General features: G+C 36.3%; 1 protein-coding gene across 1 annotated transcript in view; it reads right to left on the bottom strand.

The window, feature by feature from the left end:
* The window catches only part of LOC132313959 (uncharacterized), a 71,472-nt gene that overhangs the window by 21,332 nt on the left and 34,257 nt on the right, over positions 1-15,883 (bottom strand). Inside the window, exons 9-13 of the mRNA XM_059812891.1 lie at positions 14,585-14,676; positions 12,317-12,446; positions 5,442-5,531; positions 4,647-4,712; positions 3,510-3,601 (exon numbers count right to left, since the gene is read on the bottom strand). Coding sequence (XP_059668874.1) covers positions 3,510-3,601; positions 4,647-4,712; positions 5,442-5,531; positions 12,317-12,446; positions 14,585-14,676 — 470 coding nt within the window. The remainder of the gene's footprint in view (positions 1-3,509; positions 3,602-4,646; positions 4,713-5,441; positions 5,532-12,316; positions 12,447-14,584; positions 14,677-15,883) is intronic.

Here is a 15,883-nt window from a genome sequence, read left to right on the forward strand (position 1 = left end):
CCTCCTCCTTCCTCTTTTCTTTCTTTTTCTTCACAAACCCTAGTTTCTTTCTTTCTTCTTCATCTTTTTTTTTTTTCGTTTTCCTTTTTCACAAACCCAGATTCTTTCTTTCTTCTTCATCTTGTTTTTTTTCGTTTTCCTTTTTTAAAACCCCAGATTCTTTCTTTTTCTTCTCTCTCTCCCTTCCCCCCACCCCCACCCTTTTTCACTAACCCCAGTTTCTTTCTTCTTCTTTATTTTATTTTTTTTTCATTTTTCACAGACCCCAAATTTTTTCTTCTTCTTTCTTTCCTTTTTTTTTTTTTTTTTTTACAAACCCGTCTTTATTTCTTTCTTCTTCTCTAGTGTTTTTCCTTCTAAATTCTTTCTTCTTCTTCTTCTCTGTTGTCTTTATTCTTGCTTTAATTTCAGCCGGTGTGAATCTGTGATTTATTGACCTGTAAATGAATAGGATTTCATCTTTGATTTAATTTCAGCTGTTGCATATGAATTGTGAATCTGTGATCAAATAGGAATTTATTCAGTCTTTGCTGACTGTTCTTTCTTTGCTGACTGTTGTAAGTATGGATTTTTTTTCTTTTCTTTTTATGTCTAGGGAATTAGACATGTCGATGTCATTGTCTACATCAGTTGCTAGTAGTACTCCTCAATTCGAACAAGATGAGAACAAACCACTTTGGAACTATGTCATAATTAGAAAAAATTGGTGGTGGAGGAGGAAATTTTTTATTCAAATGCCACTTTTGTAATAACGAATTCAGGGGGTCTTATACAAGAGTTAAAGCCCACTTGTTGCAGAACACTGGTATGGGTATTTGTATATGCCCAAAAGTCACATCTTAGAATATTGCAGAAATGCAAAAAGCAATTGAAGAAGCCGAATTGAGAATTAAAAATTCTATTCCAAAAAAAGTACTACATCATATATATATACACTATTCGCCGTGTCCGTGTCCTAATTTTTTTGGATTTGCCGTGTCGCCATGTCCGTGTCGTGTCGTATCCGTGTCCCGTATCCGTGTCCGTGCTTCTTAGCTTCTACTCAAGGTAACACAGATTCTTATTCTAGCAATGATCTGGATATTCCTATTGCTCAAAAGAAAGGTGTTAGGTCATGCACTCGGCACCCGATCGCAAAATTTGTGACATATGAGAGATTGTCCCCCTGCTACCGCGCTTTTACCTTGAATCTGTCCAGCACAGACATTCCAAGTTGTATACAAGAGGCTCTAAAGCACCCTAAATGGAAGGAAGCAGTTAGTGAAGAAATTTTGGCTCTTATGAAGAATGGTACTTGGGAACTCACAGAACTTCCCAAAGACAAACAACCTGTGGGATGCAAGTGGATATTCAATGTTAAGTACGAGGTAGATGGAAGTGTTGACCGATATAAGGCGAGACTTGTAGCTAACGGATTCACTTAAATCTACGGGATTGATTATCAAGAAACATTCGCTCCGGTTGCTAAGTTAAACACAGTTCGGGTTCTTCTATCCTTGGCGGTCAATTTGGATTGGCCTCTTCATCAACTTGACGTCAAGAATGCATTCCTTAATGGAGACTTGGAAGCTAAAGTCTACATGGAGATTCCTCTTGGTTTTGAGAACCCAAGCAATATCAACCGTGTTTGCAAACTTAGGAAATCTCTTTATGGCCTTAAGCAGTCACCAAGGGCCTGGTTTGAGAGATTTACCATAGCGGTCAAGAAGCATGGATACACTCAAGGCCAGTCAGATCACACCTTATTTATCAAGAAGTCTCCTGAAGGGAAAATTACCATCCTTATTGTATATGTGGATGATATTATCTTGACAGGTGATAATGAAGAAGAGATAAGTCGGTTAAAGAGTACTCTTGCCAAAGAGTTTGAAATCAAGGATCTCGGTACATTGAGATATTTTCTTGGCATGGAAGTGGCTCGATCCAGCAAAGGTATTTCTGTCTCTCAACGGAAGTATACGCTTGATTTGCTCAAAGATATAGGTTTACTCAGTTGTAAGCCCTCAGAAACATTCATGGACCCTTCCAACAAACTTGACATAAAGGAGAGTTCTACTTCGGTTGACAAAGGGAGGTACCAAAGATTGGTGGGAAAACTTATTTACCTATCTCACACAAGACCGGATATCAGTTTTCCTATCAGCGTGGTTAGTCAATTTATGAACAATCCAACTAATGAACATCTTGCAGCAGTTTACAGGATTCTCATATATCTCAAAAAGACTAGGGAAAGGGTTGTTCTTCAAAAAGGGGACAGACCGTAGCATGGAAATTTTCTCAGATGCCGACTGGGCAGGATCCCTAACTGACCGAAGATCTACCTCAGGCTATTGTTCCTATGTGTGGGGAAACCTTGTTACATGGAGAAGCAAGAAGCAGTCTGTAATTGCTCGAAGCAGTGCTGAGGCTGAATTCAAGGCTATGGCACATGGAATATGTGAAGGAATGAGGCTCAAAAGACTCCTAAAAGAACTGAAACTCGCTACTAAAAGTCCAATAAAGATACTGTGTGACAACCAAGCTACTATCAGTATTACTAAAAATCTAGTTCACCATGACAGAACTAAACATGTTGAGATTGATCGGCACTTCATCAAAAAAAAGATCGATCAGGGAGTCATCAAGATGATCTATACTCCTTCAAGTCTTCAAACCGCAGACATCCTCACCAAGGCTCTTAACCGAGATCGCTTTGAAATCCTTCTTTTCAAGCTGGGAATGATTGATATATATTGCCCAGCTTAAGGGGGAGTGTGGAAATTCCAAGATAATTAGTTAGCAGCTTTAGTTAGCAAATTTTGTTAGTTTCAAATAAAGAGATGAAGATAATTAGTATCCAAATCTCCAAGATTTCTGTTAGTTAGTTTCCTATTTTACTTCCTAGAATCAGAGTTGGTTAACCTAATTGTGAAGGTTTCCTTTCCTATTTATTCTGGTAATTCACTTATTCCAAAGATAACAATAATAAAAATATCAAAGAAGTTTTTTCTCCCATAAATTTCTTTAAGAATAAAAGAGCAAAAAGGGCAAGAAGGGCAAAGATCCTTCATCTTATCATAATTGCAATTAGGAATGACAATTAGTCAAAAGAAAGAGCTTGCTTCTAGCAAGCAAATGAAGGGGAGTAAGAGAGACAATGGAAGTGCAAAGCCTCCTCAATAAAGACCTCTTCTATTCCATTTCATTTAATCTACCTCTGTTACCTCGGGGAATGTATAGCAAACAAGTTCATCCTTATGGATAAGCAATCTGATGAAGAAGAAAAAAATATCACACTTAGAACATTGGAAGCAACGGAAGCAGCAAGCCTATGGGAGGCAAGCGCAACTATCTATTGAGACTATTGGCAATTCTGTACACTTCAAGCGCATGCACATATCAAATGCAGTAGAAAGATCATTTAGTATAGTTAGAGACCAATAAAGAAATCATTGGTGACTTGCACACCCTAGAAAGCAGTGTCAAGATATTAAAAGGTACAGAAAAAATAAAATGAAATTCTAACCTACCAGCCATCATCCAAATGAAATGCCAATTGGTACGGGCAAGATGGATTGACACTAATTGAGTGTATTTCCTTTGAAACAATATTGGATTGTGCCTGCAGAATAATGAGAACTTATGGTCAAATTTGAACCAACAATGTGCAAAAAGGCATCTTTATGCTGAATGATTAGAAATATAAAGACTTGCCACTTGGGCATGGCCGCATGGGAAGATTCATTTTCAAACAATGTCAATGTGCACATTGGCAGATTTAGTAACCCTTGCATAACTTAAGTCTGAAGAATGATAAATTAACACCCTAACTCTTGCAACTTAATGGCATTTTTTTTTTAAGTGGTATCTTTTATTACCATAAATGAATTAATTAATTAATTTGACACCCTAACAATAACTAGCATTTCTATATTGGCATTCCATTTCGAAATAATATTTCACATGTCACTAGAATTTAGTTTTCAACTAAAGAACTGTGAATATGATGTCTTGCAATTTTAATCGTATATCCTAATCCAAATTAATTTGTTCAATAATGCCAACTAGAACAATACATTAGTTAACAGACACTCATAAAAGAACAGCTGAAAAAATGCCTGACTATTACACACTATTTTCTAAGATCAACATTGACTCCCACTTTCAGTGTAGAATTATACTTTAATTAGATAATTTTACAGGTGGGAATCATATGTCAGTTGTGTTTGAATTAATTAAACAACCTGTGTAGAACCTTTCGTCAAACCTATAGGAACATTCACAATGACCAAGATTTCGTAGATGAATTTCCTAGTGAAGAGATGAAGTCTTTGTATCTCAAACCAAGCCACTAATAAGCATTTCATGCAGGTTTTGCAACAAAATTTGAACTCTTCATTGTGGAAAAAACACATTTGATCATTTATAACGGCACAATCTTGTGACGGCAGGAACTACAGTTCATGTTTCAGGAAAATCATGATATTATGTTTCAAAAGCCCTTCTGGATATGATAACTGATTAGAAGCCAATTCATGTGCCCCAAAAATATTAGTTAAAATAGAGAGGAGAAAGTGATGCTGAGTTGTCAACAACACTGCTATAAATAGTAGACTGCAGATCCAATTGCAAATGAAAGAAAATGGCATGATAAGGACTTCACATACCTTCAGAGACCAAATTTTCTCCAGCATTGACGCTAATTTCACAGATGTTAGAGGATAATTATACACCTGAATTAACAGAAGATTGTATGTTATATTAGTTTACGGAGACTGATAATTTGATATTTCATATTAATGACTTCCACAAATTCTACTTCCGATTTCTTACATAATTATTGAATTATTTGTCAGTCATGTTACAGATCCAATTTTGCATGATTTCACCAGATAAATGATAAATAAGTCATCATAATACTATGTAATAGATTTTTCATATAATGTTCTGCTAAAGACTTTCGAAGGAGTGAATTCATGAAAAGAAAGTATAATTGCCTATGTAGTAGTTATCCAGGAGTTATTGTCCTAAGAGGCCACCTCAAAAAATATAATAAAAAATAATGATTGAAATAGGATTCATTGCATGGTGCATGGTCGAAGCTCAAACTAAGCGTGAGGACATGGATCCAAGTTTGAGAGCAGCCTCTTTGTGCTAACTGCTAAAATAATGTTAAATATTACATCTATCTCCAGTGTTCCCATCCCATGATCACGCATAAGCGGGACCAGCACAGGTTAATGGCCTTTAATGGTTGATAAAAGAAGGGTGTGCAATACACATCAATGTGACCAGAAAAGCAAAAGTGATGCTGATTAAAAAAATAATAATCTTCTTATATAAGGGATTACTGCTCAGTAGTTGCAGCATGTGGTAATTCAGCACACTGCATTCTCAAGTAACCAGAGTCATTGGATACTAAAAATAATAATAATTAAAATTAACCGTCCAGATATATTTACCTCCTTGTGACTTTGAAAAGCAGCAGATGATCTTCCACCACGAAGATCCCACATATATATTATCCCATTCTTGCTAGCTCCAGCAATTATCTACAATAATTAAATTAATAAGTATATATAGTAAGTCTCCAATAATCACATTTGTGTCATAATAATAAAAAATCTGAGATCTAACAAAAAAATTTATGCAAAAACAATCTGATTAATTTGTAGACACGCTAACAATAAAGTTCTAGTTCATCCTTTCCAAAATGATGCAAAAGAAATTCATGTTTCTGTTGTCAGGGACTTATTTGTTATTACTTATATAATGTTGGGGCTTATGTGTAATTTCTGAAACTTGTTACTATAAATAGAATGTGGTGGAAGGATGAAAGTATTCTTTCATTCTTTCTCTCTTTCCCCTTCTCTCTCTCTTTTTCTCTCATGCGCTTTCTTCTCTTTTTCTTCTTCCTCTTTATCACTTATTCTTGATTTGATTATATCTTAAAGTTTACATGGTATTAGAGCATGGTTTGTAAAGCTCTGGGTTTGTAGTTGAAACCTTAGGGCAAGTTTGTGTAAACCTTAGTGGGTGTGAAGGGTTTTGAAGAGATTCTAAGATGGGATTTGTTTGCAAGGAAGTAATGTTAATCACATCCACACGTATCGCGGATCCAACTCTGCGGTGAGTTGGCTGGGGGTTGTAGGGGGCAGCGCGCCCCTACTTGGGGTTCGAGGCGAGGCCCAGAAAAAAAATAAAAATAAAAATTGGACCTGTTTTTTATCTGTTGCAGTCTCGATCGGTGTTTTTTTGTGTTCGCAGGGTTCTACAACAGCGGCTTTTTCTTCGTCATTCGCGATTTTGGTATGGTCTACTTTGTTGCTTTTTAGGATTTGTGTGGTGACTGTGTGGTCGCTTTTTTATGCATCTCAGAAGACGGTAATCTTTTTAGTTGAAGTTTGTGTGTTAGAAAGGTGGTTCTCTACGTATTTTATTGTTGTTTTTGTTTCTAGGTATCCTCAGAAACTGTTTGATAAAATGTTTGGCTCAGAGGTGACTTCAAAAGAAGGTGGGTCTTCTCCGACTACAGTATTGGGAGGTAGTAGTGATCACCATCCAAGCCTTTGTTTTACGACTGTTAAGCTGGATGAGACGAACTATATGGAGTGGCTCAATCTGCTCGTATGCATATCACTAGTCGTAGGATGATCGACCGTATCAAAGGGACTGTTACGTATCCCTCTAAGAGTGATCCTAAATGCACTAGTTATGACGTGGTTGTTGCAGTCAATGCAGCCACATATCAGCAAAGGGCTTCTGTTTATGAAAATAGCTAAAGAGCTATGGACGGCTGTGGAAGAGACGTATTCCTCAGTTGGAAATTTTGCAAAACTATATGAATTCCAACAACAGATTTCAAGATTCAAGCAAGAAAACCAAACTCTTGCTACATATTACCACACTCTACGTGGTAAATGGGAAGAGTTAGATCACTACTGAGACTACATACCTATGTGTGCAACTGATGTTAAAGCATTTTATGCTATAGTAGAAAAGAATAGAATCTATGAGTTCTTGGGTGGTCTGCATCCGAGACACAAACATGCCAGGGTACAATTGTTAGGCAAGTATCCAACGCCTAATTCTGTCAGAGATGTGTTTTCGTATATCCAGGCTGAGGAGAGTAGAATGAAGGTTATGTCTGCACCTGTATGTACTAAGCCTGAGCCAGAAGTACAATTGTCTGAGAGGTCTGCTCTTGCCACACAACAATGGAACAAGCCCAATCCTCTAAAAGAGGGAAACAGGATGACAAAAGCAAGTTAAGGTGTGATCATTGTGGGCATACGCACTACACTAGGGAAACATGCTAGAATCTACATGGTTGCCCTACTCCTCCTGCTAATGCGAATGCTAGGCCAAGGCCTGGTTCATTTAGGGGGTTATCTACGGCACATACTGCAGAGCATGAGACTGCTTCTACTGGTCATGCCTCCTCAGGGCCACCGAGTTCTTTGTCCGGGACTAAACTTGATGCTTTCGGCATCTACTAGCACAACATTCCTCTGTTTCCACCTCTAACTTCGCTCAGACAGGTACCTTTCATTCGGCACATCAAGTTTCCATATTATCTAGTGGGCCACCCTAGATCATTGATTTAGGAGCCACTAATCACATGGCTGGTATGCAAAGAAGCACGGACACGGATACGACACGACACGGACACGGCGACACGGCAAATCCAAAAAAATTAGGACGCGAACACGGCGGGGACACGGCGAATAGTGTGTATACATATATATATATGATGTAGTACTTGAAAAATTACTGTGTTACTAATTTTCATCAATCTCACAATGAAAAAAATACACAAATCATAACTCATAACTAATAAACTATAAAAGAACAATGTTGTAGAGTTATAAAACCAAATAAAAAACAAGACATTAGAATAATAACTAGTATCATTTAATTACAAGTTTAAAATTATTATGTACTGACCACATAAGTGAGTAAAATTTGTCAAATAACTTAACATATTTATACTTTAACCCAATTTTCTTTCAAAAATTATATTTTAGACCCCCAAAAATAAGACACGCATGTCAAACACACACCCCTGGCGTGTCGGACGAGTGTCAGCGGAGTGTCCGTGCTGTGTCCGAAAATTAAAAAATAAAAATAAAAAATTCTAGACACGTTTTTTGGTGTGTCCGACACGTGTCGAGGTGTGTCCGATGAGTGTCGGTGTCCGACACGTATTGGACACGGATTCTTCACCCATTGTGGCATGTTCGTGCTTCCTAGCTGGTATGGCATCTAATTTTTCTTCGTACAATTTATGTTCTGGCTAGGATAAGGTTAAAGTAGTTGATGGCACCTTCACCTCCATTACAGGGAAGGGCACTATTTCTGCCTCTCCTAATCTTACCTTATCCTTTATTCTTCATGTCCCAAAGTTTACCAATTATCTCCTTTCTGTCAATCACATTACAAAAGGCTTGAATTGTAGTGTAACCTTTTTTCCATCTCACTGTGTGTTTCAGGACTTAGACACGGGGAAGACGATTAGAAGTGGACATGAGGACAATGGCTTGTATTTGCTAAACGCGAGGCCAACTTCTTATTATGTTGCAAATCAATATAGTGTTAGGAATAGTAATGTCAATAAAGATCTATTAATGCGATGGCATAATAGACTAGGTCATTTACCTCTTCGTGTTTTGAAGCATGTGCTTCCCCAGTTTGTTTCTGTTGAATCTTTTGAGTTAAATTGTGAAACATACGTTCTTGCCAAACAATGTTGTGTTTCTTATCCTACTAGTATTAATAAAAGTACAGCTTTTTTGCAGCTTGTTCATTCTGATGTGTGGGGTCCTGAACCTACTACTTCGTTACTTGGTTTTCGTTACTTTGTTGTGTTTGTTGATGACTTTAGTCAATATACTTGGCTTTATCTTATGAAAACCAAAGATAAAGTTCATTCCACTTTTAAAACCTTTCATAGGATGGTATATACTTAGTTTGGTTGTCCCCTCAAAATCCTTCGATCTGATAATGGAGGAGAGTTTATGTATGGTGGTCTTGCCTCTTTTTTTACTGGATACGAGATTGTCCACCAAACCTCTTGTGTCAATACACCATAACAGAACGGTGTAGCTGAAAGAAAACACCATCATATTACGGAGGTGACCCATTCTCTTCTAATTACGATGGAAGTGCCTAAAAGTTATTGGGCTGATGCAACCTTAACAGCTACATACCTTATCAATCGCATGCCTTCTAAGGTTCTTGACTATCATTGGTTTGCCTGTTCCCATTCAGGGGGAGCTTCTTACTAAGGTGCTTATGTCTAGCCCTCCTAACACTAATGATTTGCAGCAGGGAAAGCAGCCAATTGTCTACACTAGGAGGGCAAAACAAGTTATTAACTCACCCTAGAACCAAGAAGTCTCCCTCGATCCAGGTAATTCCTTAGTTGACATTAATACTCATGATTCTTTTCCCAATAACATTCCTGTTGATCTTGATGTCCTTATTGCCTATCGTAAGGGTGTTCATAGTTGTACAAAGCATCCCATATCTCAGTTTGTATCCTATGATGCCTTATCTCCAACATATCATGCTTTCACTTCGTGTATCTCCTCTGTATCTGTTCCTTCTAGTGTTTCAAATGCTCTCAATCAAACTCCATGGAAGAAAGCTATGCTTGAAGAAATGAAAGCCCTTGAGAAGAATGGTACTTGGGATATTGTTCCATTACCTAAGGTAAGAAACCAGTAGGCTACAAATGGGTTTACACAATAAAGTATCATACAGATTGAATAATTAAGAGATATAAAGCTCAGTTAGTTGCAAAGGGCTTCACTCAGACTTATGGAATTGATTATCTGGAAACATTTGCTCCAGTTGCCAAGATGAACTCTATACATGTTCTTCTTTCTTTAGCAACTAATTTGTATTGGCCCTTACATCAGCTGGATGTAAAGAATGTTTTCCTTCATGGTGATTTGGAGGAAGAGGTGTATATAACTATGCCACCAGGGTTTAAGCTTGCCAATGGTCAGAATTTAGTGTGCAAGCTAAATAAAGCTTTGTATGGGTTAAAGCAGTCACCACGTGCTTGGTTTGAGAGGTTCATCACTGCTATGAAAAGAGTAGGGTACACACAGAGTCAGGCAGATCATACTCTCTTCATCAAGAAGCACCAGGGCTGCACCACTGCCCTTATTATATATGTTGATGATATTGTTATTACTGGAAATGATCCAGAAGAGATTCATCAAATGAAGTCATTCTGGGGGACAAAGTTCGAGGTTAAAGACCTTGGATCATTGAGATACTTTCTTGGCATCGAGGTGTGCAGATTGAAGAAAGGGGTGTTGATTTCTCAACGGAATTAAGTGTTAGATTTTGTTGGCTGAAACAGGCAGGCTTGGAGCTAGACCTATTGATATTCCCATTGAGCAGAACCATAGGCTTAATGATGTGGATGGAGACCCATTAGATGATGTGGGAAGATTTCAACGATTGGTTGGGAGACTGATTTACTTATCTCCCACACGCCCGGATATTGCCTGCGCTGTTAGTGTGATTAGTCAATTTATGCATGCCCCACGTACACCTCACCTTGAGGCAGCTCATTATGTTCTTCGCTACCTCAAGGGTTCACCTGGTAAGGGGATATTGTTTGGCAGTCATGGCCACTTGCGTGCTGAAGCCTATACTGATGCTGATTGGGCAGGGTCTGTAACAGATCGACGATCTACCTCAGGACATTGCACATTTGTTGGAGGTAATCTTGTTTCATGGCGAAGCAAGAAACAGTCTGTAGTAGCTAGATATAGTGCAGAGGCTAAGTTCAGATCCATGGCACATGGAGTTTGTGAATTGTTATGGCTACGTACGATGTTGGTTGAGTTGGGTTATCTTGTTCGCGAGTTAATGAAGTTGTATTGTGACAACAAGGCTGCTATTAGCATTGCCCACAATCCAGTTCAACATGACAGGACAAAGCACATTGAAGTCGATCGACACTTCATCAAGGAAAAGCTTCGTCTTGGGCTAATTTGTACTCCATACATCAATACACATAATCAGGTTGCTGATGTTTTGACTAAAGGTGTGAGCAAGATTTGCTTGCAAAATATGTTAGTCAAGCTGGGCATGATAGATGTCTTTGCACCAACTTAAGGGGGAGTGTTGTCAGGGGCTTATTTGTTATTACTTATATAATGTTGGGGCTTATGTGTAATTTCTGAAACTTGTTATTATAAATAGAATGTGGTGGAGGGATGAAAGTATTCTTTCATTCTTTCTCTCTTTCCCCATCTCTATCTCTTTTTTCTCTCATCCGTTTTCTTCTCTTTTTCTTCTTCTTCTTCTTTATCACTTACTCTTGATTTGATTATATCTCAAAGTCAATAGTTTCCTAGATATGCATGTAACATATAAAGAGTGGACATGGACATGGATATAAGAGACAGATACAATAAAAAATAGGCACATCAGTATCGAAAATCTTAAATAAGTAGGCCACAGAAATAGCAAGACACAAAAAGCTTATATTATAAATAACAATATAATTTATTATAAGTAAATCTAATATGCTAAGATTATATTAGATTTTTAACCAATGAATCATAATAATCAATAGCATCTCGTCACATTCAAAAAAGGAGACAAGGACAAAACTAATATTTGCACATATGCATGGAAATGCACATGTACATACATAATTATGACAACTTCTCTCCTACTCCCATGTCCACTTCTTTGCTAAAACCTTTCTGTATATTATTGTCAAACTCATTATGAATTTTAAAGAAACCTTCAATATATTTTCCTTATAAATGTATAATTACACTTTTTCAATACCAAAAGAAAGCCATATCTAATGTTCAAGGTTCATCATTCTCATGTTGGTAGCTGTCCAAGAGTTGGATATTACTCCAAAATTAATAATTTTATTTCTATATTTTGGACCCAGTTAAGGTATGTTTGATAACTAAAATAAATTAAGTACTTAATTAATTAGTGCCTTTGATAACGCAACATGGATATCACTTAAAAGCATAATTCCCACTTAAAATGGGATAAAATTTTAAGGGTGGGAGACTTCACTTATCACTGAATACATCATTTTTGTTTTTTATAATCACAATTTATAATTAGTGCTTAAAATTTAACTCTTGGAATTTTCAGTGCTTACTTTTCAGTTTTATCAAACAGCACCTAAGTGCGTCGAACACATGTTTGGGAGTATCCGAGAAGTATTGGTGTTCAACAAGAGCCTGAGATGGATGCAGGTCCTTATTATTAGTGTTTGTGCTTTTTAGCATATGATTGAACTTCACATCTTAATATATTTGTAAGTAGATTAGCCGCTGACCTGATTTTCCATATTTAACTGGATACTGTTAATGGTGCTATTGCAGTTAGTTGTGAGCCCAAGACATGGAAGATCACTGATTCTTCTATCCCATACATTTATTACACCGTGCGTGTCGGAAGCATATAACCTATTGAGGCAGATCATAGGGAAAAAGAAGTAATCATAATATTAGCAAAAGCTGCAAAACCAACTAATTTACAAGGTAAAAGGCAACCATGCTGAACATGATTGCATTAAAAAGAAAATATTATGACTCGCAACCAGCTTTGAACACGTGAAATATACAAATTGTGAACTAATTAGAATAAAAAATTGACTATTCAATTTGGTTTACTTATTTCACTAGATGGATAATGTTGCCACAGATAAAGTTATTTGTTTTTTTTTTTTTATAAATAAATGAGTACGAAATGTACAAGAACCAAATTACAAAAACCCCAGAAAACAAGTACCAGCCTGAAAGAAAGATGTTCAATATCCTAGAAAATTTGAAAAAAATCTAAGATATTACTCGATAGAAGAAAAGATTCAATTTATGAGAACATCCATATAGACCTCCATCTATAACTTCTGTATTCCTAAAGAGGTGCTGTATAAGAAAGAGAATACAATTACATGTTAATTTATCATTAGAGATTACCGATGCCTAAGATCACCCATCTACATAGTATCTTCGATCATTTGCTTGTAGCGTACCTAAATTTCCAAGGGTTCATTAATCATGTCAACATTTTCTTGCATATATCACATAGAATGGGGTACGCTGTATTTGTTTGTCTTTGTATTTAGTTAAATTAATTTAGGTTTGCATAATAAATAATCATAAAGTAATCAACCCTTTTCTCTCTTTTTTGCATGGCCATGAAGTTAATATAATGTATTCTACATATTGTCGGGTTTCTGCTTTTCAATGTTTACTAACTTCATTATTTTGCTTAATGCATTGAGGTTTATTAAAAATGCATTTATATATAGTTAGAAGGAAAGACAACATGATATATGATTGCCAGGATTGAACGATAATATAACATCAAAAATTGCACTAAAATTCATCGGAAAAAACAACAGTTCTCAAACATAATTAACAAAAATATGGACTAGAGTACATATAAAAGTTGGAATTCAAGTATGCGTTAAGATTTTGCAGCTAAAAATGTTAACAAGGTAGAGAGGACAGAATCTTCCCTAATACCTTAATCACATCATCTAACAAACATAAATTGATACTAATTGAAGCTGCTCAGTGATCTGCTGGCTATCAATATATAAATTATGCTTGGAATGTAACATTTTCATTGACCATGAGAGTATAAATAACTGAGAGTTTGAGGAGTTTTGTATATCCAAGAACAAAAACTAAAACATCTAACTGCTAACAAACGGCTTATCCACAGCATTGGCCCTAGGAAAGTTGTGGCAGCTAGGTGATGCCTAGATGTGTCTGCATACATGGTTCCCTAAGAATTCAATACAAAATTTTGACTAAGTATTCAATACGGACATTTGACAAAATTACAATCAACAAGACTCAACTATGGATTTGCTACACGAGTCAAAAGTAGTTTGCTGATCTAAAGAAATTTGCTGCAAAAAGTGTGCATGAATAATTTAAAACATGTTAACGAAGGAAATTAGATATTCAGGAACCCATGGCAGCCTTCAGTTGACATGCTAGCTCTAGAATCTCTTAGGTGTCCTCAAGTAATCATTATTAGCAAAGCACTCCTGATATGTTGACATAAGAACTACTGTTGTAAGTTACACGGGAACTGAACTATTAGCTTTTAGGACTGCAGATGAACCAAGCCAAAAACAAATGGCTCAAACTTGTTTGAGTCAGGGCTCATTCAGGTTCCTTCGGTTAATAATCAAGCTGCACCTGAGCAACATTTTCAAACTCATTTATTGAACAAGAGGAGACCATGTAGTGAGAAACCACAAACCCATTTACCTTATTGCTAATAAATGGTCTTCCAAATGTCATTCAGGCCATATCTAGAATAAATAGATGCTTCATCTAGTGAGAAACCGCAAACCAGTTTATAAATTATACACTTGAATTTCCATCTTTCATTTTGTTAATTGAATTAAATTCATTTGATACTTAGATTATAAGAGCTAGGAAAGATTTGTAGTTATTATAGTAATCTACAAATAATAATCTTCAGCAAAGTTAATCTATTTTTTTCCTCCCAAAACTTGCATTATCCGAAGCTAAAAATGAAATTTGTTTTCTTGCAAGATGCGAGTCTGTTTTTCACTGACCTTGATTTGTCTGTTAAAGAAAAAGCTATATCAGATAAAACTTTATGAACATCACAACCATGAACAGAGACAGTAGGCCTCATTCTTAACACCTGCATGAATGATGAACAAAAACGATCATCATCAATCAATTATGATCTTTTAACATAAATTTAACCAAATTACAGACAACGTTGACAACAAATTTAATAGAAAACAGGGAAAGGTGAAAGTTGCAACCATTTATCCAAAGAATATCCTATGTTACATGGGCTCTTCAAAAATGCATGATGTACCCATGTAGGACACACAGACATTGGCATGGGATGTATGACCGACTCGTATGATTGGACATACACCCAACAAGCATATCCAATTATTCAAGTATGTTTAGTTATTAACATAAAACTCTTTTTTTTTCCCATGTCCTTGGGTTTAAATATTTGATAAATCCAACGCTAAACACATATTCGCACACAACACACATAGCCAAGTCCATGTAACATAGAGAAAACTGCATTAGGAAACATCTATGTACATTGGTTTATTGTCATATCTGTTGACCCAAAGGCTTCATTCTAACGGCAATCTAGTAATTTTGATGACTACAAACCATTAATGGTGTTTTAAGGACTAATGTCCACATTGAGTGTTCATTATAGGTATGATACATTTTCCAAGATTGATCTCAATGAAAGCATGAAGATTAAGTCAATTCCGACCCAAAATCACATGATGATCCCTAATGCTTAAAGGATGACTTAAAGATTCAAAAAGACAAGTCAAGGAGCAATTCAAAGAGACTGGACTTCAAAGACCAAGTATGCATTCCATAGCTCAAAGAAGAATCCCCAAAAGCTCATGATCAATGTTGATGCTTGAAGAAAGGGGTAGATAGGATTGGTGAGTGTTTAGGATTCAATGTCAAAGTATTTATGAATCCATTTTAGGCTCGTCTCTTCTAGGATAATGCATTATTATCATATCATCTTAAAATGATCCTTAGAATAGGTCATGAATTGAATGTTTCATCCATATATGACCTATAAATGAAAGAAAGGCTAAATGCACTTAAAATGACCATCATTGAAGCCTACAGGGAGGTTCGGCCCTAAACAGAGTCAATACTTGGGTAACAATATTCTTGCTTAACAGAACAATTTAGTAGCAGAAGTAGTGGCCCCCGTGAATAAATATGAATAACTAAGTATTTCTCTTTAGCTATTTCTATCATATATAGTCTTCTACTCCTATTATCAATTTGCAATTGTCTTCGCTCTGGTACTAGAAACATCTGTCTTCCTTCCTCTAGATCTAAAA

Source organism: Cornus florida, unplaced genomic scaffold, assembly GCF_030987335.1.
Source record: "Cornus florida cultivar Cherokee Brave unplaced genomic scaffold, ASM3098733v1 CherokeeBrave_3.0.0_Hap2_Chr06, whole genome shotgun sequence".
Taxonomy (NCBI): domain Eukaryota; kingdom Viridiplantae; phylum Streptophyta; class Magnoliopsida; order Cornales; family Cornaceae; genus Cornus; species Cornus florida.